Genomic DNA, 23,306 nt, shown 5'->3' on the forward strand with positions numbered 1-23,306 from the left:
TTTCCAGACATTATAGATCTACACTCTGAAATTCCCCTTCTCAATACTGTGTTTGTACAAGTTAATATAATATACAAAGAAAGTATCTACTTAGTATATTATCACCTTCATATTTTATCATGTACAGTAGATTCTTGGTCCTCCATGATCTTATGACCACCTTTACATTGTTGTTGACCTTCGAAGAAGTTATTCCATCCGGTTGCATTCAATAATGAATTGCGATGGGAATCTCTATATGTATAAGATATTGCTAGGGTTATCACAGCAACGATGATATCTAGGCTTGCTTGATCCAAGAATGTCTTTTGCTGCAATTATCTTTAATGTTAGAGTCTTCAGTTCCCTGCATGTTTCCTTATCAACAAACTAGATCCTAGATTATATAAAAACAAATTACAAGAGGTGACAATAAGAAAAAGCAAAAAATGCAGCAAAAATATGCAACAGGTTTTTTTCAAGTAATAACTGTGATTACGTACAGTCGAACCTTTTGGAGTTCGTTGTGAATTCTTAGAGCTTCAAGGATGCTGTCAACCCACCTGTAAGCACAGATACAAGAACACACTAATAAGAAATTATCGGGGAAGCTTTTCTCTAGAAGACCAATCATGTGCGGGTGCACCTATTTTGGTTATAAAACATTGACAGTCCTCAGAGGTTTACTGTGGCATAATTAATAGGCCGCACAAAAGAACAGGTGGACTTTACTCCAGAATGGTACTCATGGAACTTACAAGAGAACCGAGCGAACTTATGGTGCACGCACATACATACTAATGAATTTCTTCCAAATACAACATATAAAGATATCAGCTTAAACATGATTGACTGGGAATATAAAACCAAGACATAGGATTAGTGGATGCAGGCTGTCAAGCATCTACATTGACTTATTCATGTCATACAAGTCTTAACACAGAAGATATATCCCAAAGAGTGAGACCTAAAATATTTGGTACAAAAGTACCAAGCTAGGATCAAAAAGTAGATCTATATTGAAATCTGTCTAGGAGTGTCTATCCAAATTGAAAGTATTTTTTCTTCCCTTCCGAATTTCAGCTCGGTAATATGCATCCACAAATGGTCAATCATGCCATTAAGAAAGAGATCTCCAGACTAGCCACAACAAAGTAAAAAATATATGTAAGACCTACTATGGACCATAAACTTGAATATTGTTTCCATTATATTCTGGCATTTACCAATTGCGGCAACCAGGCAGCAAGCTCCATTTAGTTAATGATTGATAATTTAATTATACGAAAGGAAGGAGACATACCCTTCAAAACCTGGGTTTGTTGGATAATATACATTCTTGAGGCCTAAACTCTTTGCAACCAAAGCAGTTGTCTCACCAATGCAAGCAACAGAGTTGTCCCAATTCTCCAATTTTGAGATGAGATAAATCCAGGCTCTATTTCAGATAATGATCAATCAACTCATTAGCAATAAACAGGAAAACTGCTTTGAGTAATGGAAATAAAGAAAATAAAACAGTAACATCATTAACATTAAAGGAAAACAAACAAAAGTGCTGTTCTACCAAACTGAAGATATCCTGGAAAAAAATAAAATTTCTTATGAACTTAAGATAAACCCAGTAGATGAAGCATTTAGATGATTAAGGATTAGATTTACTCTTCTTATCATCTTGTTTGCAATCAATGAAGATAATCAGGAAAGAACATACTCATGAATCAAATTGACTCCAGTTCCACCAAGGATTTAAAGGAGGTGCCAAAATACTGAAGGCATTGTAACCTGAAATCAAATACGATGAGAAGGTGCAATTGCTAAATTACCGCACTGCAGAAGGAGAGGCTACTGCAACAACTGGAGCAGAAAGAGCTTGTTTTAGAACCAGCTGGTCTACATCTTGAATAGGTACCTGATAAGTATAGAAAAAACATTATGACTCTGTATTGGTCAAGCTCACATCACTAATTTTCACATTGGTAACTTCCACTAACACATATCAGGTTATCAGATATAATATCAATATTAAATGAAATGATTATTTAGAAAAAAGAATAGCATATTAAAAGTAACCTAGCAAGTCAGGTTACAAGATCTCAAAACATGTAGATAAAATCAACAGAAGGTGCTGGACAAATTATATATGGAACTAAAACAACGCCATTTTCTAAAATAGCAGTAATTTTGACTGGGATCTAACAAAATTTACTATTGAACGCTCTTGTTGGAACCAAGTTGTTGGTTAAGTGCTCATGGACCTTAATGAAGATCCAACCACATTGTATCTTAGGTACAATTGGGTACTATAGCAACATAAGTGTTTATGCAATTGTAAAATTATTGCCTAATATATGATGATAAAGCACATCACAATCAGTTCAAAGTAATCATAAATACCTGGCATATGCCAACATCTTGATATAATTATTATCATGATATTTACCTCGAGAATACACTATAGACATGCACTTACAGTTGTCCTGATCTGTACTCTCTTTCATCTAAAATAATCAGAATGGAATTCGGAAAGTTAGAATCCACGGGTAGCACATATTGATTAGTATAAATTTAAATCTGCTATTGGCCTAGCAAGGTTAAATGGGCAAGTCAATGTGATTGATACTCACACACCATTAAAACATATCCCTTGTGCTCTGAAGGCTCATTTTAGAAAGTTGCAGACTCAAGAGGAGCTCTATAAAGAGAACAAGAAACTTGACTTGCCAACAATTTTTTTTAATTGGGCAATCTGAGTTGAGAAAGAACCGTTCATGTTCATCAATGAACCATGTCTTTCTCGATAAGCATAGGCTTCAAATAGAACTGACAACAGGGACAATTTCTGCATCAAGAATATATGGGCATAAAGATGAAATCGCAAAGAGCATCTCGTCCAAAAGAAAAATTGTTGTTTACAGCTCTAGAACAGAACAGAAGAGATGCAAAAGAAGGATAAAGTTATATCGTGTAAAAGATTTTAGATGATTTTGTTGCCAAAATGTTGGAGCACCTAAAGCTGGATGAACTAAACAAAGCGAGTATGAATAAGGCACTTATTAGGTGGTGTTGCTGCAGAAATCCAAGACCCAGCAACCAGCAGGCTGCATCATAACACAGCTGGAATTGGGAAAACACTAGCTGGGACATGGACGTATCAAACAAAAGGAGGATTGGAAAATGACAGATGATACATTAATATTTACATCTTTGAGTTTGGCTGGGGCACATTAAAGCTTCTGGTGGAATGGCCTTGAAGATAATTTTACTTTACCTGATACACTGAGCTGGCTTTCATACATTTGGATTTAGGCAAGTGTGGCAGGTGATTTCTTCACAAAAAACAACCCCAGATTGGCTTTTTTTTTCTTTCTTTTTTTCCTTTTTTTTTTTTTTGGGGGGGGGGGGGGGGGGGGGGGGGGTGCAGGGGTGCTTAAACAAATGAAAACGTATAACCAAGTGTTTGCGATTCTATATATATATACTTTGTATGGATTGCGACATCATTCTCAGTAACAGCAAAGAAGCCTAGAAAATTTGAATATGGCATCGCCATGTAGTCGTTTACAGTAAGGAATTATTTATCAAGTAGCAATCTACAAATAGTTTTTTTAGTGCTTAACATAATATATCCTAAGATAAAATACCCAAAGTGGTATTCCTTCATGGATATTGGTTATAGCATGCATATGCGGTGTTTTCAGCAACTCCTGTGTTGCAGGTAACAATTAACTTACTGATTACAATGCAGAATTCTCAGCAAAGAGAAAGCAGACAAAGAGCTACAAGATAATAGATAAACAACATGAAAAAATGGACAGACTATAAACTGCATCCTTTTTCTTATTTTCTAGTAGAAAAGTTTGGGACCCACAATCTAGGAAGAAACAAATCAAAATCTCTAGGTCATCCTATGACTGCTTGAGATTGTATTACAATGACGAGATAAAAATTTGTGGAATATGTAATTTCTTTAATTGAAAAATGTAAGAACTCAAGATTTTACAGTATTGTCTGTATTCATCTTCATTTTCTTATTTTCTAGTAGCAAATGTTTAGGATCCATAATCAGTAAGAAATGAATTTGTGGGATACACAATTTCTTTGATTGAAAAATTGTAAGAAATCAAGATTTTTACAGTGTTGTATGTATTGAGTCTCATGACCTCAAATCCTCGACCAGACAGGCCTTCTTCTGCACAAAAAGATATAAGAAGTTCAGACTGAAATTGCAAAAGGACAAATAAATTTAGTTTTGTCAATGAAAAATGCACTAGAAAGGATGACAATACATGAACAGTACTTACAAAATCCAAGCAAGGCCAAAAAAGTTAACATCCAGAGGGATGGATCAATAGATCTGACATTCTAGAGCACTGGTCATAATTTACTTTGGATTCAACAATTAAAATAGCATGTTTCCTGCCTGTGCTGGTTGGTACCCAGCACAGTAATGCATATTGTATCATATCATACTGATAGTTGGCACACACCAGCAAGGGAAGATACACATTTGTAAAAAGGATTGCACGAGGCACACCATGATATCCTACGTTATTCATTTTCTTTTTCAACATACCAAATTAATTGCTTTAAGAAGACAATAAAATAAACATAATTTTTAACTAATATATTGAGATAAATGATTGAAATATCTATTCTATTTTGTTATTTAATACATGCTTTCATAGTTTGTAAACATATTAATGCCATGCAAGTAAACATATACTTACAACATAAATAAGCTCAAAATTCTTGAAAAAACTGCAGGCAACATAATTATGTTTGCACATTGACAATACATTAGAAGTGTTGTACTATGAATGTTTCTGTAGTCAACGAGAACCCACAAATTGCAGTGCGATGGAAGTTTATAACTATTGGTTAACTTGATTTCTAATATTTGTCTAACATCCACCTTCAGATCCTCAAAATTAAAAAGAAGAAAGCAAAAGAAAAAATCAACAGAGATGACAGCAAGATTATATTGAAGAGAAATGGCCGTGTCTTGGATGATTAGATGAGTTTGAGAAGGAAAAAAGAACAAACTCATATCATTGTGTATCATTTCAACATGTTCAAATGCAGCATTACAGGCCAACACAGATTGTACAGAGGTAGTGAGGTACTCATCCTTGTACTATGCTGATAACCTAACAGTATGATACATACTGTAGATCCAATACAGTATGAGCGGGCACTTTAATTATTGCTCATTGTGTTTAAAATAGTTATGAGGCTAAGCATCTTTATGAGGATGGGCATCTGGAGAAAGCAAAGAGCACATACAACTAAACCATATGAACATTTAATTGACCTACCAATTTCATTGCCAGCCTTCACAGATGCAGGATATAAAACTGTACAATTCTTGTGGCCATACTTTGGGAGCTCCAAAGCCAATACTCCGCCTTTTGCTGAAGAAACATATATAACCATTAGGACTGATATATAATCAGATTTATCATGACAAACAAGATATCAAGTTATCCTCATATTGCCAGAACCAAAGCCAAGTAATGTCATATCATCATTTAGTTACCTTTATACAGATCCTAAATCACTTGCCTATATCAAGGAATACATCACCTACATCACCCATTGACATAAGATTGTAGAAACCTTGTCCAGTTACCATAAATTTGGTCTTTTCCTTTTCCCAATCCTTCCACACATTGGAAACTTCCATATCAAAGTTGCTTCTGGTCTATAATGCACATAACCACACCATCTTATTGCTTCATCACATTCTCCTCTATCATTGCAAGACTCAAAATTCCTCCACCATATTCATTTCTGAATGCATTTTTACTGGTTCATCATCCTTATGCTAGCATAATAATTTTTGCTATCTACGCTCTATTTTGGGCCTTTATTGGTATCTAACATTTTAGCCTGGACCTCATGTAAAAGAAAAAAATAAGGCCAAGAGCATATGATCATTTGCAATCACTTTTCAGAAGTTCAAAGAGAATGAGTGCAGAACTTCATGATGCAAAGCATGACACAAGTTGGCTGGCCATGGATGCCCCTGCAGCCTTGTGATGCATTTTGACTCTTCAGCTTGTGATTTTGGGACAGATATCAAGGTGGTTTAACGTCTTTCAAGGTGAAGTGAACAGAATGCATAACCAACGGAAACTTGGAGTCCCATGGCCAGTGGTGCCAACCTGCTTCCAGTGAAGCATGATGCAAAATTTAATGTCATATCAATTACCATACAAAAATTATTTCTGATTCTACATTTTGAAACTTTTAACCTACACTAAGCTTTATAAGATTCCATTTCTATCTAATATATATTCCTGGAATATCCTAGCCAGCTTTGTTTATCAAAAGCCTATTAGCCAAAATCACTCACATAGGCTAGTTCTCCCACTCCAGAAACTTATTCCAACTCTTTTGCTCCACCTGTCCACCCACTCTTAGCATTCCAATCTTACTAACCTTCTCTAAAACTATCACTACTAGTTTTATGATTTTATCAAAATCCACTATCAACTTTAATTCAATTGTAGATATATCACAAAATATTCTATCACATTATTTGACACTTATATCATCTATTTTTCCTACTATCACAGAAGGCAGGGTCACGTCACGCGGCTCGTAGAAAAAGATAACGTAGACAGAAGTAGGCGAAGTAAAGATTTAGCCAATCAATCTGCTTTCTACCTTCATTTCAATCCCATCCTTCTTTTCTCCCCGAAACATCTTGTCCGGTGCTTCTGGCTCTGCCACCAAGGTTCACTTTTTTAACGTCGGCTCTCCCAGAGAAGGAAGGTACTTTTCTTTCCTATTAGTAGCTCAATGGGCTACTTAGAGGAGGAGCTGACCCAAATAGTCGTCTACGGCTATAGCTGAGCGAGAAAATTATCATCTTGAGAAAGCGTTCAGACTCGGCGGAATTCCGATTCACCTTTTCAAGCTATGTTTTGATTCGACTGAACACTTATAACAAAATTTTTTTATCATTATAAGGATGAGATCAATTCGAAAGCACTTTTTTTCTTACTTTAGCGAACAAAATTCCATTGGTTTAAGTGTGAATTTGAAAAATTCTTGCATGCATCTCTGAGGAGTGTGGCACGGCCAAATACATCTACTTGCAGGCCTTTTTGCTCAGTAGTTCTTTTTTTTACCAACAACGCTCGTTGACTGAGTCCCAGGGGCCAGCCCGTCCCTAAAATTGCTAGCAACTTCTTAGTCTGAGAAGATTAGCGAAATTTTGTCATTTTCTAGAAGATCTATCAGTATTCCTAGATAGGCAGGAAGCTCCTCGGCCGCTATTTTGTCAACTATCTCATTCCGGTATGGAAATTTTTCACATTGAAGAGTTGTTGATGATATAGTCATGTTTTCAACCATCCTAAAATGTAAACATATTTTGCACAAACATCTATTAGTTTCTTCTATACCTTAAAGTTATTATTTATTATCAATTTTCTACCCATACTGAGACCTACTTCTGCACCTGCTTTAATTGAGCTAGATAAGATTCTAAACTCTAAAGCATAGGCAACTAGTGGCAGCATAATTGAAATGCTACCTACAATAAAAGGAGTGTTAAAGTAATATTATTTTCTTCATTTTTCAAAAGATTTATAAGATTATGCATTATAATTTTCAGTCAGCCATATCCTTCTCAAATGCTATTCTGCCAGATTTATATAGTCTAAGCTCAAGACCTCCCTTGCAGTTGGCAGTCATGCTGCAATCAAGGTTTTAAATACCGGTATTGAATATTGTGATATTTTCTATCAGAACGGTATGATACCGGGATCGACAGGCAAACCAGTATGCTAGTATGATACTATCAGTATGCACTGATACGGAGAGAACCATCCCATTCAGCAATTTTTGAATCCATGGATGCAATGGTCTCTTCTCTCTACACCACGTGGTTAAGCAAAAGATTACAGCCTCATGGAGACTTGAAACATACAAACTCATCTTGGCAGCTTGCTGCTGGTGTAGAATACTTCGTAACGGCAAGAGCCATCGCTGTTTTCTTTCTGTCTGGGAGAAAATAGGCCTGCCATCAAGGAGCTTTCATATTCTTTTTCTAATAAAATGGGTGGGTTTCCCTCCATCCTCCTAAAAGAAGAATGCAAAGATGCATAAAGAGACAGACATATTCAGGTCGTACAACATTTGAGAAATTTGAGAAAACGATATGAGAAGGGGAAACATAGAACTCTTGGTTAACATATGGAGCTATGGTGAATCTTCCTAACCCTGTAAAACTATTCTTTCCCCAAGTGCCATCCAACATATGTCTAACATGTTTCCATTTAAAAACGAAATAGCCCATATGTGGGGGGTAATGTTAGGAATGCTTTAGCAACATTGCATACCTTTTGAAGGAGAAAATGCAATTTCAAGAGATTGGTCAGGTAATTGCAATATGTCATGGAAAATACTTGCTGTACCGGATCCAACCACCCCAATTCGCACTTTGGGTTTTCCAGCAGCCCTAAGTAAAATGAAAATTGTTATTCAATGTACAAATATAATCACATGTTGAGGACAGGTACAAGCACAAATTAATATTTAAGTCACTCTTCACGATATCTTTCTAATAAACCAACCTTGAGGCATGACCTCCACTCTGAAAGAAATGTTCCACTATACTTGAACTAACCAAAGTTATTTACAAGTACAGTATTCAAGTGATGGTGTCACTAAGAGATCAAGTCACTAAAGTAGAGAGTTAATACAAATCATGGTTGCAAGAATACAGAAAATATGGGGTAAGCCATTGGAAAAATAATAGAAATGACCATGTCTTAAGTGCCTAGATCGGGAATTGATAAGTGGCAGACAAACACAGCTTAATACACAAATAGATATCATATGTTACTTGCAGCTAATAATATGGAATAAAATAAAATTCATGAAAAGACATACAGGCTAACGATACTAGATAAAATTGGATTATCATGTCATCACCATACATGGATTTATAAATTTTAGAATGAGAAAGGAAAGGGGGGATAAGAGCTAAAATAAATTTCAAAAAATGGTTTAAAATTTTTGGGTTATAATTGTATGTGATTCCTCTTTGTCAGGACAAGAGAAGATAAGGAATAATAAGAATATATACAAATGGAAAAAGGTTAGGTGATAGAATTGAATAAGAAGACAATAAAAAATGTAGGGGAAGAAGAGAGAAAGTTGGACAACAAAATGCTTATCTTTTTCTTCTACCTAGCCCTGATTAATCCTTCAATCTCTATTCAATCAGGCAAATGAGTTATAAAGAGGGAAAGGCAACAAGAGAAGGGCTAATCTCCATAAGTTTGTTGCAGATAACAGTCAATATCATTTCACATATGAAGACTTTCCTGTTTCTCTCTCTCACACACACACTCCCACACACATTTGTCAATCTGGATCTTCCATCTTTTGGTATTTACTATTTATTTCACATAGTAAATTTTACAGAACATAATGAAGCTTCCTAGACTACCAAATAGATCAAATTTTAATGTACACAAAGAAGAGATTTTAGAAGGAGAAGAAGTAAAGGAAGAAGTGCAGAACTCTTTAAACAATATGTTGAAAGGTCCACTCAGAGTCTACTTAAACTTCCATCAAAACTCTCCAAAAGTATCAATCCGATAAAAACGATCATAAATTAAGTATGTATACAAAACCATTAACATGGGCACTGACTATTACATAGTAAATTGTCATAAAGAAACAACATAAACTAGCTGATTCTTACTTCCATGCATCAAGAAACACCACACCAGCTTCAGGAGAAGTTATGACAACCCAATCAAACAGAGTGTCTGGAAACAAGAAGGGGTCAATCATCAAGCTTTCCCAACAGAAATTCTACAATAAGTTAATGAGCACTCTATGAGAATTTGTTTTCAAAGCAATCTGGCAGAAGAAAGCAGAGGTATATATAATGATTAAATTATATATTTTTCAAAATATAGAAAGCATAGAATAATAGATCAAAAGCATACAATAATTTTTTTGATCAAAGGAATTAAAGATCATATATGGTATTCACATCCATGGTTAATTCCACCTATGTACATACCAATCCCAAGCCTAGATAGAGGAGGAGGGTTGAGGTAGGTTAGGCCTTGGTGCAACGATAAAGTCGCTCCATTGTGACTTGGGTTTCACAGGTTTGAGACATTGAAACAGTCTCTCCATGCACAGAAGTAAGACTACGTACATCTGACCCTCTTCAAACCCCTTAGTGGTGACAGCCTTGTACACCGGGACACCCTATTTTTATGAAAACAACATTTAGATAGTTATCTAGTGCCCAATGTATTAATATCATCATAATCACTTCAATATTTCATACTACATCAAATTCTAAACCATAAATCAAGCCTAATGCAATTTATTTAGTGTCAACCTTGCTAAATGCATCTTCGTTCAACATTTCAATTAAGTTATACTTCCACCACCTCCACAAGCCATTTGGAATTCTCGGACACATCTTGTTCAAGTTATCCTAGTTCTTTTCTCCTCTTACCTAATCCTTAGAGATAAATCGAAGCCACTCTCCTAAGACCTTCAATGCACATGCCAATGCTATTAGTCACTTCTCTATTGCTGAGCAACTTTTATGCTTTCTATACTATAGTGATTCCAAATCCTGTCTTCCAAGGTTTCTGAAATCCACATTAGCATTCTTACCCTTCCGGTGCTTGTTTGTCATGATCCTCTTTATTACCTAACATTAAGAACATTGCTGCAAAATGGAATCTTCCCTAAAATCCCTTGGCACAGCTTGATCATATGACACCCCAATTGAACTTTATTCTGAGGTGATTTCATTAATGTCACCATTCATCTGGATAATATATTCAGATAATAGAAAAGATCTCATTTAGCCATCTCTTAACTATCATTGTTTTTTTTCTTTTTTGTTTATTAAGCATCATTTTTTCTTAAACATAAATTTTGTGCTACTCTTTATATTCCACTAAAGTTGTATCCTGTATATTTTATATTTGTTTTTAAATAAATATCCTCCAAAGGCTCTTAGAGTTTCATTTTAACATTTTTAAGATCCTGATCTCTTCAGAGAATACATTATCATCTTTAATGTCATGCTCCATTGGACCTCCTTGATATTATTGGCAGCAAGTTCATTTATAGCAAGTGTCACATCCAATATATTTAGAAAGATACCAGAGAATAGTGCCAAGGCATATTGCAGGAGATCTTGGATTCAAGTGATGCCAATATATGATGTCCAAAAAGAAACATCAGTCAAGTCAAATTACCCTGTCAGAACAATATTACTTCAAAAATTGAGCATACAAAAATATTCATTTAATTTATGGACCTCAGCATGAATACAATAGAAACGCAAAAAGTCTCCTCATTTAAACAGGTTATCTTACCAGTAAAAGATGTTGTTTAAGAAATTTACTTATCTTAGATGCTTTTATAATTTCCTAATCTAATGCATAGAAAATGTACTATTCCTCCTCATGGCCTAAATACCACATGTCACTTTTGGGGCTATAATAGACCACATGAGCTAGAACTTTTGAACTCTGTAATTTGCTGAAATATTTTTCCTGAATATATGCATTTGTATGTCATGCTGCACATTTGTTTTCAAATTAGTATTTAAAAAGCCTTGGAATCATATTCTATACTAAATAAAATATAAATACTAAATTTCCTATTTTTGATTTATTATTTATTGTATACATTTTTATAGTTTGTACAATTTTTTTGTATAATTCATGTACTTGTTTCAGTCCAGATTACACTAGGTCATTCTTTAAAAGAGGTATCAAACTTTGTGGTTACTGTTGCCTTTGAGAACACACTACATTTCTTTTATGGTTAGATAAACAATTATTTTTAGCTCTTTTCAAGAAAAACTACACATGACCGCAATCATTCTCTGCAAGCTTACTGCACATACATCAGCACCAAGCCAACACCTGTCATATTCCACCTGCTATTTCTGACAGGCACTGGTTTACATGTATTTGTGAAACCAGTGTTGGCAAATGGTGAAATGGAACTAGCAGTACTCTTTCTTCAAGAGGAAGAAGAGATACAGGGGTAAGTGCAATCATATAAAGGTCAAATTTCAGCTAGCAATACTAGAAGTATGACATGGATACCCATGTTCAGCCACTTACCATGTAGAAGAGATGTGAGCTTATCTGCATCAGGCCCTTTCGTGTGTTTAATCAGAGGAAACTCTAAACAGTGGATGTTATGCTTTGCCTGCAACATGAACAAGATTATAGAAAGAGGTCATCTATTAAATGGCTGTTATTTACAACAGATATTATTCAATTTTATAAAAAGCCTAACTAAAGCATGACAAGAACCTAACAATTAGTTTATGTATCTAGTCTTAAAATGAGCATCCATTATGCAAATTAAGCAATAATAATTTATGTCATAAAAAATGCTTGGATACATCAATACACATGTAGCATTATGCGTCACATTCGTGTGACACCAGATGTCTTTTCTTTTGACACCTGATACCATGTTGAGAGAAAATATTTTGGAGAGAGTAATTTGAATAGGACAAAAGAAATGTAGGGAAAGGCATTGCTTAATAGCCACTTTGGCAAGCTTGCCCCATGATACGAAGCAAGAAGAAATTTAAAATGAGCCTCATAAAAATCTGACCACCTCCACTGATCGTTTTCTATATTCTGTTGAAAACAATGCATGGTGCATAAACTGCATAATCATTCTTTTGCTAGAAATAACCTTAATGCTGTGCCTTTTTTCCCTTTTAAGATTAAGAATGTAATAACATATTAAAACAACCAATTATAAAGTGCACATATAAAGATTCAAGACAATAAGAGGCATGAAACTGACTACCCCATTGAAAGAATAAAGAGAGTAGCCAATTCCAGAAAGGAAGGACATTTAAGAAAGGCTGGAAATGCAAATCTTTTTGTTTTAGCCCATAATCCAACATTCACCGAATGTAAAGCAAAATAGTTTGAGAATTTTCCAACATGCAACTTGGAGCAAGGTTTGGAAAGAAATAGGCAGAGTTTTCCAGGAAGAGAACTTCGAAGCCCATGTTGAATGGAGAAATGTTAGATTCAACAGTTGCCTTTAGTAAGAAAAGTGTGACAAGAGATGGATCACTTTGACGGGACCTATACATGAATTCCGTTCCCACTTTTCAAGGAACCATCCAGTTCCTCAGATGGAATAAAATTAATGCAGTAGTGTTTTTCGGTTCATATGTGAGCCATCGACATAAGATCTGTACACATCAAAGCCCTAGTTATTAATGAATGGTTTATACTGTTCATTGAGTCCAACAATCTAAATTCCTTGGAAGAGTTCAAGTGATGTTCAGATAGTATATAAGAGTCAACGCACTGCAGCACTACTGTAGTCGGCACTATTCAGAATATTGTTTGTGGTACTGTAGCTCAATACCACCCGTGGAACCATAGCAATGACTTCGAGTTACTAGAGGCTTCTGCGTCCTTTTAGGTTTTCTTTCTTGTGCTTCATTGGATGGTTAGGGCCTATTTGACACCCTCACTTTAGGAACATGCCTAGAAAGATTGTATCCATTGGAAGAGATAGAAAATTTGAAGTCACCATGAACTCTGATGGAAGAGAACAAAAGAAGTGTGACTCACGGAACAGCACTTAGAAAAATAGCCCAAGAAAATACGCACCTATTAACAAAGCATAAACATCACAAGGACTACTTTGCACAACAAAAGTGCCTCCAACAAGATAGCTAGGGCCAATTACTGCATTAAGAAGGCACTGATCATTGATTCCAAATGCCTAAACATTTAAACAAAGATAAATTAAAATGGTCAAAGTCCATTAAGTCACTCGCATCAAATTGATCAATAAGGTGTCCGGCCAATTCTGCTACCTTTGAATTTCATAGTTACAAATTTTAATTTACTAAGAACCTTAAAAAATGAAAGTTTGGAATATGTTGAATAAATGTTAGTGCAAGATTAGGTCCAGAACAAAATGCAGAACTTATACTACATGTAATTTGTTGCAGTTAAAACCCTGCCAAATAAAGTATTGTCTGTTTCTAGTAAGGCTATGGGCATGTTGTATGACAACCAAGTAGATAATTATACTATAAGCTATACTAATGAGACAAAGAAATGCAGAGTGGGAACAGACACTTTATTCAAGAGATGAGGAAGCTGGCCAGAACATATCAACTCTTTACGTTATGATAAAAAGCCAAAAGGAAGGTGATCAAAACTTTAGTCTAGGGATGGCAGCCAGGAGGGTTTTTTCAGGTATCTGACCCATCCCAGATCCTAATAGGACCCATTTAGCAAAAGCCTATAGGGTTTGGGTTTTCAACTAAAACTTGTTAGGGTTTGGGATTTGCTAGTAACAAAATCTTCAAGACATGGATTTATCCTGTTCAATGTAAGGGAAAACATTAATGGTTCAAGTTTACTCTATTTGCCTTATTTTATAGTCACATAAAGGGATAGCATAGAAAAACAATGCAATATAAAAAAAATGATAATCCAAGATTCAACAACTTGTGGGAAGAAAACTTTCAAAAAACAGCACCAAAATGAAGAAGAAGACAAGACCAGATGGTGCAGTAGATAACGGCAACTCGTTTTATGCAACAGAACCAATTCTGAAGAGAAAACTTTTCAATAATAGGGGTTTCTAAAATCAAGTAAAATGGAATAAGAAATTGAAACAGCCATTAAGGAAAGGAAAAGAACGGGAACATAGAGAACCCATTTCTCCTGGCAAGTGTCTGATTAAAATTAAGCTATTATAGAGGCATAAATAAGCAATCTTCATCCAAAAAGCTTCGCTAAGAAAGATGATGAACAGACCCGAAAAAGAATAAATTTGGCTAGAAAATAGTGCAAGAAAAGAGACAAAGAAAACAAGACTAAATTAGCTGTATGAGCTGCGCTGCCTGTGCAGAAGACCAAATGCTAGAATAACAAGCACAAGTTTAAAAAGATAAGAAAAGAAAATCTTTCAAACAACTTCGGAAAGAAAGCAAGCATGTCGTTTAGCCCTACAATCATCCAACAAAAATTACTTAAAATTGGAAGACAGTCAGCAGTATAAGAGATTAGACAGAACAAAAACATAAAAAAACATATTTCAAACCAAAATACTGCAAGGAAAAGGAAAAAAAAGGAATAACATCACATAAAAGATAACACCAAAAACCGCAACTGATAAGCTTCTTTCTACCACAGCACAAATTTAGATGGTGAAACACAGCAATCGCAGTCCCATTTAGCATAAACAAACCAAAATACAGAAGAAACAAGACAACATTTGATAAAATGGGGGAAAAGCAATTCCTTTTTGTACAGCAACACCAATTTAATTGGAAAAGAGAACCATTCCAATTACAGTTCTATGCACGAATAAAAAAGTTAAAAAGGCAGAGCAAACCCAAGAAGAAATTCAAGGCAATGAAAGGCGACATGCAACAAAGAGAAGCCATTTGACCGTCCAAGAATAGACCCAAAATTCAGGAAAATTAGAAGCAAATAGGAGGAGAAAACCGACGCCAGCGTATGGTCTGTGGTCACGGGCAAGAGAAGGAGTACCAGAGCGCCTACGAGCTTGGCATTCTTGCCTCGCTCTCTGGTGACGACGACCTTGGGCCCGGGCTTGGGAGTCGGAGAAGAAGAGGGAGAGGACGAGGAAGCTCGGAGCTTGAGAGAAGAGAAAAGAGGTCTGCTCTTCGATAGAGGAGACGAAGGAAGAGGAGGGGGAGGAGGCGAAGAGAAGAAAACGAACGCGGCCATCTTTGGAGGGAGACGGGGGAGGGAAGGAGGGAGACGTGTTGGGTGGTGGTGGAGGCCGTGCTTCAAAGCTTTCCCAAACCAACACCTGCCGGGCTCTCGTCTTCCGCATAGACCTTTCTTGGATCCGCGCCGTCTCCTTGTGGATCGCTCACCCTGACCGCTTGGGCCCACCAAAAAGTAACAAATCTAAGGCTCAAAATCCAGAAACTGGATTTTGGTTTAACCCACTTTTCTCCAAAAGTCATTATGGCAAGATCCAGTTTACAATTTCTTTGTTAATTTAGTTGGCAAAATTGTTTTAGAATTTTTATTAAGGATGCTAGATCTAGTTGTGAAATAGGCAATGGACCATAAGACACATATAAAGAATTTAAGAGATTTTAAAGATATAATTTTTTTGAATTGCATGTAGAAATTTATCAAAACAAAACTATACCAGTTACCTGCTGCATTTATGTGTATAAAAAAGATGGGACAAAAATCAATAATTTTTTTTGGAAAAAAATTTAGTATTATGTTATGATAGACTTTTTTTTCTGTAGCAGAAAATAATAAAAATATAGTGAAATAACAACTGCATCACTTAAACTTTATATTAATCATGAAAATATATTATATTTTCAAAAGAATTCATAAAACAATATTAGATAATAAAATCACCGATTGTTACATATAATACTATTGCATCATTGCAATCATTAGAGTAATGGCACTAAAGTCATTGTATAAAATTATGAATCATGGTGGAGTTCGGTATTAAAATAAATTTCAGGCTACAATTTAGGGGTCGCACCTCCTAGTTGGTAGTATTTTGTAAGATTTTGTGTTTTAATTATTTTTCTTGTCTAAGAGAAAGAAAGGATAGGAAACTTATCCATGGTTATATTATAGAGAAGCTCGCTTTTGATGATTGCGTTGTAGATTTCGTCTGGAAGTAGGAGCAGACTGAGATGTATCAAACAGCAAACAGCATTTCAAGCCAATACAGTTGCTACCGATAGCACGAAATGTGGGACCCACAACCTCTGAAGCAGTCGCAGAACGACACGTGGATTGGGAGCAGAGTCATCATGTTCGGCGCAGCATGCGGGAAAGAGTGGATCTGTTGCCTAGCTGGTTGATTTCCCAAAGGTAACTAATAAAAAAATAACTCCAATCTTAGAGGACATGGCCATCCCCAGGACCCAAGACTCCCAGAGGTGCACCAACATGACGCAGAGTCTTAAATAGTAGCCTTTATTCATTATTAATGTCACTTTTGCAACATTATAATTACAGCAAGCGATGGCATTGTGGCTAGTGCACCTTAATAATGTTATATAAATTATGACTATTTAATGGAATCAAAGGGTTCCAAATTTCCAATATAAATTTAATGGCTGTGATTTTAAAATAGACTAATGGGAAGGAAAAAGTTTCTGAACAGTTTTAGTTTTCAAATTGACCTTTTTTTTGTGACTTTTAACATTTTTTTAAACTTTTCTTTTTTTTTTCTTTGTTCTTTTTATTAGAAATATCGGCTTTCTTTCTTGTTTCTTGCTTTCTTTTCCCACATATATGATCACTAGCTTAAAAGTTGGCTCACTCTTTTTTAAAATCATTCCTATACTTTCTTGAGTTCTTCTTACATGCAAATATAATTAAACAAAGCAGTTTTTGCAGTTATTGAGACTGTCCTTCAAGCTGCATAATAGATTTATTTTTAAAATAAATAAATATTCATATAAGTAGCAATATCAATTTAACTGAACACATTTTTTTTCAGTAAGTATAATTTTGTTAGTAACATTTTCTTTTTGCTGTTATTATTTGTCTGCTCCTTCTAAAAAATATCTGTTATGTTCCGCCATAACAGCTAGAATAACAATTATCTATCCTAATACATTCCAATAAAAATCCAGTGAACAATTAGACTAAGTAAATAAGAACCCTATTCCCAATAAAATAAAAGTACCTCTAGGAAGTCATTATAACAACACAATAATAGGCACACACGCCACTTTGATGGCAATAAATATAATATGTTATACCAGTCTCTTCTAAGTGGTGGTCTTCTCACTTAATTTCTCAAAAGAAATTAAATGATAAAAGCAAGAGGCCGATTTCATGTGGTTTGGTTCTTAAATTCACTCCGAAGGATGATACAACCACCAAACTGGCTGGGATCGATATAAGTGATCCATGTTTTGGACTGATAAAATATTATAATTATGAGAATATGTGCAGATATGTATTTAGTTTCACATTGGTTATTCGCTGAGATTTTGGATACTTATACAAGACTAAAAAACTAAATAATACTTTTCGGCTAGCCATTTTAGATGAAGTCCTGGATTGTTACAAATGGTACCAGAGCGAACTCAGCCAATAGCCTATGTGTACTAGAAAACACTGCAGCGCAGGTTAATGGAGGCTGACCTCGGGCCTATCGTAGTGTATGTGATTAGTTTGAATGGATTTGAACCCTTAGCCTAATGAGGACATCAAGGCCTAAATGGGGTATGTGAAGACCATGCGGACATGTATTTAGTCCACACCAGTTATCCGCTGAGGAGATTTTGGGTACTTATATAGAATTAAGAAATTCCAATAATACCTTCCATGTAGCTATTTTGGATGAGATCCTACGTTGTTACAATAATCATCCGATCTAAAATCTATATTTTCTCTTTATTACAATATTTTATCCTGAAAAGAAAAATCTATTAAGATATTGTTTGGTTAACTATAAAGTTTTTTTTTTTAATAAAAATCTTGCTATTATCCAAATAAAAAAATGTATTAATAACATTATTAATAGAGGGTTGAAAGTCTAGATGATTGTAATCAATATTCGTTGTCTCGGTACCGGACTCCGTACCAGTGCCAAACTAGCACAGTATCGGTACAGTACGGTACGAAATTTTTTTGGCGTACCTAATGTCAGTATGCTATCCATATTGTATGTCGATAATAAATTGATACGGTATAGTATGCACTGTACTATCTGATTCAGGCTGGTACAACATATTTTGGTTATAACGTTAAGAGATTTGAATCATGGGATAAGGATATGATTTAAGAGGGTGGGCCCTTGTGTGACCCCAGGCTAGGTTTGCGCTGGGAGACCTAGTAGCAACTAGTAAATGCCTTACCAGGCTATCCTTATCCGGAGTGGGAACAAGTGGCTTTTGTGGGCTTGAACTTGGTGATAAAGGCTACATGATTGTTCCCAAGCAAAAGCATCTCAAATTTCTAATACACCTGAGCAAAGAAGAGGAAGCAAATCTGGAAGAAGAAAAAAAAAACTGCAGGAGGGGGAGCGAGAGAGAGAGAGAGAGAAGTGATTTCTTCCAAACCCCTCATCTTCCTGATCACTCTTCTTTTTAGGTTACGAAGCATTTAGAAAAATATTTCAATTTTAATTTCTTAAATGTTCTATTTTCCCCCTATTGCCCTAGTGGTACAGAATGATTTGTTTTGTGTACTGGATTTTTTTCCCTTTCGCGAACAATTGCAAAGAATTCATTTTGCGTATAGGTTATGCTCGAAAAGTTTGCCAAGACCAAGAAATTATTTTGCCTAAATAGTGAAGATTTAGACATCCACAATTGTTTCGATTCCCTTACTTTCCTGGCATTTGTATCCCTGAAATGGTAGGAAGATGGTGAAAATGGAACTCGTGTTTGCGTAGTTGGATCATCAAAATGGAGAACATGGATGAGGTGAAGATTATGGTTTGACTAAGTGAGCTTATTGTTGCTTTAAGGGTGACCGTTTCTCATTTAACATGACTGTACAATTTGTCAAATTGGATTGATTTCTTCCATGTTTTAAATAATATTCAGTTGTTTTTCTTCCTCATCATAGAGTAGATGCATAACCTTCATAATTTGAACAAGCCCATAAGCCAACATTGTTCGTTATGAAGGTTCGACATCATGTCTTTAGATGGTATTATATAAATTATATTGCCAATCATGTTAAGTGCCCACTCCAGGAACATTATATTGTTGCCTTTAGGCCATTTAATTAATTAATTAATTTTAAATCATGAATATATAGGTGCCTAGATAAGTTTGATTAATATTAAGACTAAATTCGTTTTCAAACAATGCTCGGATAGGCACCCTGATAAGTTGAATTAATAAACAGTGATTCTAAAGCAAGCCATCCTCTTTTTGCAACTGCAAAAAAAAAAAAAAAAAAAAGAGACCACCATGCACGAGAGGCAACGACAAATGAAAAAAGCGCCCTTTTCTTCCACACAACGTGACCTAGATCTAACTTTGTATGACTTCTTATCTTTGGCGTTTGTTCATGCGAGCATTTTAGAAGTTTTTTGAGTATCAATACATCCCCCATCATGCTTTACATATTACACAAATTAAGCCAAAAATTCCTTGAGATAAAAGGAAATGAAAAAAATGCAGGAATTATTTTTTATTTTGCAGTGGTTATTGAACTATTAAAACAAATACCATCCTTTCAACAACCTTTCTCTTATAGCAATCGCATAATCATTGATTATGGCATTTTGGGCCAATAGGACTGTAACTCCATGGGGGCGCCTTTCTCAAGTTTCATGTAAGAAGTGTTTGCAATCAAATCCTCCAAGAGTCTCCTAAGGCTCTGTTTAGATAATGAATGATGTTGGATAGACACCACATTATTCATCTCGGAGACAAAGTACCGTCGCAACTCTCAAGAATAGAGAGGGTCATACTAAATGCTAAACATAATGCATTCTGACAACCATTTTTTTTGGATGGATGATGCGGTGGCTATCCAATCTTTTATTGTACAAAATACATATCGTAGAGTATCATGACTCTAAACTCTAGTTGTAAACTTTTTTTTTTGAATAACTCCAATTTTATTCATTTGTATTAATTCAGAAAAAGCTATAAGTCACCTACTATTTATTACCACTCATTTCAGCGGAAGATGTAGTCCCAACTTACACCACTAACCTCATCATTTTGGCATCGATTCCCAGCTGCCACAGTTGAACGGTGATCATTAGTAGGCAATCAGAAGCAATGATCGATCGATGTAATTGTTGCAGTTTTAATTAAAAAAATTAATTTTTTTTATCTCCTAAACTTTATTTATTTTAAATATTTTAAAATATCTTTTGTGAGGTGTCTTTTTCAGAAGCGTTGTGACTCTTCGAAAGAGAACATTGGTTTTCAAAAAGATGTAGTATTTCCGAAATATTACATATCTTCAGAATTATCACGTCTCTTCGGTCTTTCAGATAGAGTCTATAAATAGACTCCTCCGGGATTAATTCAAAAACAATCTGATTTTTCTCTTTTTCACTAGTACTCTGTCTTCTATGAGTTTTTTCTATAGATAGAGAGTTTTTCCACCCTTCAACTTTCAACTTTCTATATTTTTTATTTTTTGGGCATATGAAGGAGTAGGTCGGGTTGAGCCTCTCCAGCAATCATACTCGTTAGAGAAGGATTGAGCTGAGTTGGATTGTTGTATCTTGGTAATGAGATCACCGCAGACTTGCACCTTGGCGACGAATCATTTTTTAGAGCAGTGTATCTCACACATCTCGATCAAGATAAGTTCTTTTCAATTTTCTAATTTTATTTTAGTAAATAATTTCTTCATAAAATTTTTATAAAATAAAAATATAGTAATTTTTACCAAAATACTTCCAACAGTTATTGCAACCAGTAGGGACTAGTGTTTTGACCGGTTACGATCTTGTTAAAGGGACCAGTCGGAAAGACAATCCACTAGATAGATACTTTTCTCGAAGATCCCAAACCTTAGAACGTGCATGAGACCGAGACCAAGACTTGGGTCCCTTGGAGTCATATGCGTCCGTACCTCGATAACTGTTAATTTTGATTATATAATAGTGTTAATTAAGTAGTTGAGGCATCGGGTAGGGCCATTGGAACAACAAAAGACATGTTAATTTTGATTATATAATAGTGTTAATTAAGTAGTTGAGGCATCGAGTAGGGCCATTGGAACAACAAAAGACATGAGCTCCCTCCACATTAGATGGTGATCTTGGCTCTTCGGTGGCCCAAAGGCCACTTATGCACGCTCGTAATAGCTTAACTTGCAACTAGACTGGCGATTTGCACACTACCGTTTGCGAGAGTAAGGGGAATTAACTTAAACACTCTATTACCACCTCTAATATGATCCCATTACCCCCGCCCCTTTCCCGAGTGTTATCCTTTTTAATCCCATCAAGCCTTGGATTGCATGCAGTTAGACAGATGCAACTACATGCGAACCAAAACAAACAGATGTAACTTGAAATAAATAAGATATTTCACCATTCACTACAATTTTGATTGCAAGAAATCACAGCAATGAAGAGCTTTAGACAGCGTAGCCAGCCGACACTTTCATTCATTAGGGATTTATGTATGGTCCAATCTACAAGATGAATATATGAAGCCAAGACCCTATCAATTTGTTTACATCTTGTAATTTTGTTCCTTATAAGGTATTTTTAGCAAACTATTTTCGCAGTTCATGATGTAGAATTGGACCCCAATAGTTCAACCCCAAACAGGAGAAATGTTACTCTATTTTACTAATATTAAGAAGACATAATATATTTCAATAAATTTTCCATACTGTCTTTCTTTTTGTTGTGTGTGTGAGAGAGAGAGAGAGAGGGGAAGCGTTGGGGATATAGCGGCCAAGAACTTTAAGCACTTTAATTCCATCCTACTTGTGGCTCCAAAAGAAAACAAATTGGTGTTTTGTTTTGAAAAAAACGTGGCTGCTTATTTTGTACAGAGCAAAGCGAAGGCAAATAGATTGCAAAAACGAGGCCGCGATTAATTTATAGAGGAGTACTGGTAGGGATCCCGTTATGATATAATACTTGGTCAAGCCAGGCAACTAAGAGACTGACCTGGGTTCGTGCAGGTATCACCAATCTTTGACCATGATACTACTTGTTATGATTTGAAAACCAAAGACCCCCTAGGGTCTGAGCAATATGAAGGGGTACATCGTTATACAAACTCATTTGTTGAGAACCTAGCAGAATAGAAAGAGACCTGGATTTTTTTTTTCAGGAGTGTTTGACATGAGTAATTCATTTATCATTTCTATAAATTATTACTATGGCATTCACTCTTTTTTTGAAAAAACTAAAAAAAAACAAAAAGCAAAAACTTCTTTAAAGTTTAGGTTACATTTCACAAAAAATACAGAGAATCATTTATTACAGTTGTTAAAATCATGCACAATCTCACCTATTACAGCGGGTACGATATTCGATATCACAGCTGCCATATATTGCGTGAACAATTTTAGTATATCAGCTCAGATCAATTTCCAAAAATTATGAGATATTAGATATCACAGCTGCTACATATTGCGTGTACAATTTTAATATATCAACTCAAATCAATCTCCAAAAATCATGAGACATTAGATATCACAACTGCCACATATTGCAGGCATAATCTTAGTATATCAGCTTAGATCAATTTCCAAAAATTATGGGATCGTGTTGCTATATTTAAATTTAGTATTTCTACCAAATTATAGGATTTTGTTATTGTATTATATTATATC

The 23,306-nt window shown here is 35.2% G+C and overlaps 1 protein-coding gene across 6 annotated transcripts; it reads right to left on the minus strand.

Annotated features, from left to right (window-relative positions):
* Positions 1–19: 19 nt before the first annotated feature.
* Positions 20–15,876, minus strand: LOC103710981 (uroporphyrinogen-III synthase, chloroplastic). Of its 6 annotated transcripts, none has more exons than XM_088721884.2 (10): positions 15,511–15,876; positions 12,120–12,207; positions 9,707–9,773; positions 8,334–8,452; positions 5,298–5,393; positions 4,116–4,171; positions 1,806–1,891; positions 1,283–1,417; positions 491–542; positions 20–376 (listed from the first exon to the last, which is right to left on the minus strand). In XM_088721884.2, exons 1-10 carry the CDS (start codon positions 15,859–15,861, stop codon positions 362–364), a joined length of 1,065 nt encoding a protein of 354 aa, XP_088578010.2. In that variant the 5' UTR covers positions 15,862–15,876; the 3' UTR covers positions 20–361. The 6 variants fall into 6 exon arrangements, with proteins under 6 accessions (XP_088578010.2, XP_088578012.2, XP_088578013.2 ...); XM_088721886.2 differs by having other exon boundaries at positions 15,552–15,869; XM_088721887.2 differs by having other exon boundaries at positions 9,707–9,819; positions 15,552–15,861.
* Positions 15,877–23,306: the final 7,430 nt, after the last annotated feature.

This window comes from Phoenix dactylifera, chromosome 5 (assembly GCF_051530095.1).
Source record: "Phoenix dactylifera cultivar Ajwa chromosome 5, Ajwa_hap1_PhDact_Kaust_v1.1, whole genome shotgun sequence".
Taxonomy (NCBI): domain Eukaryota; kingdom Viridiplantae; phylum Streptophyta; class Magnoliopsida; order Arecales; family Arecaceae; genus Phoenix; species Phoenix dactylifera.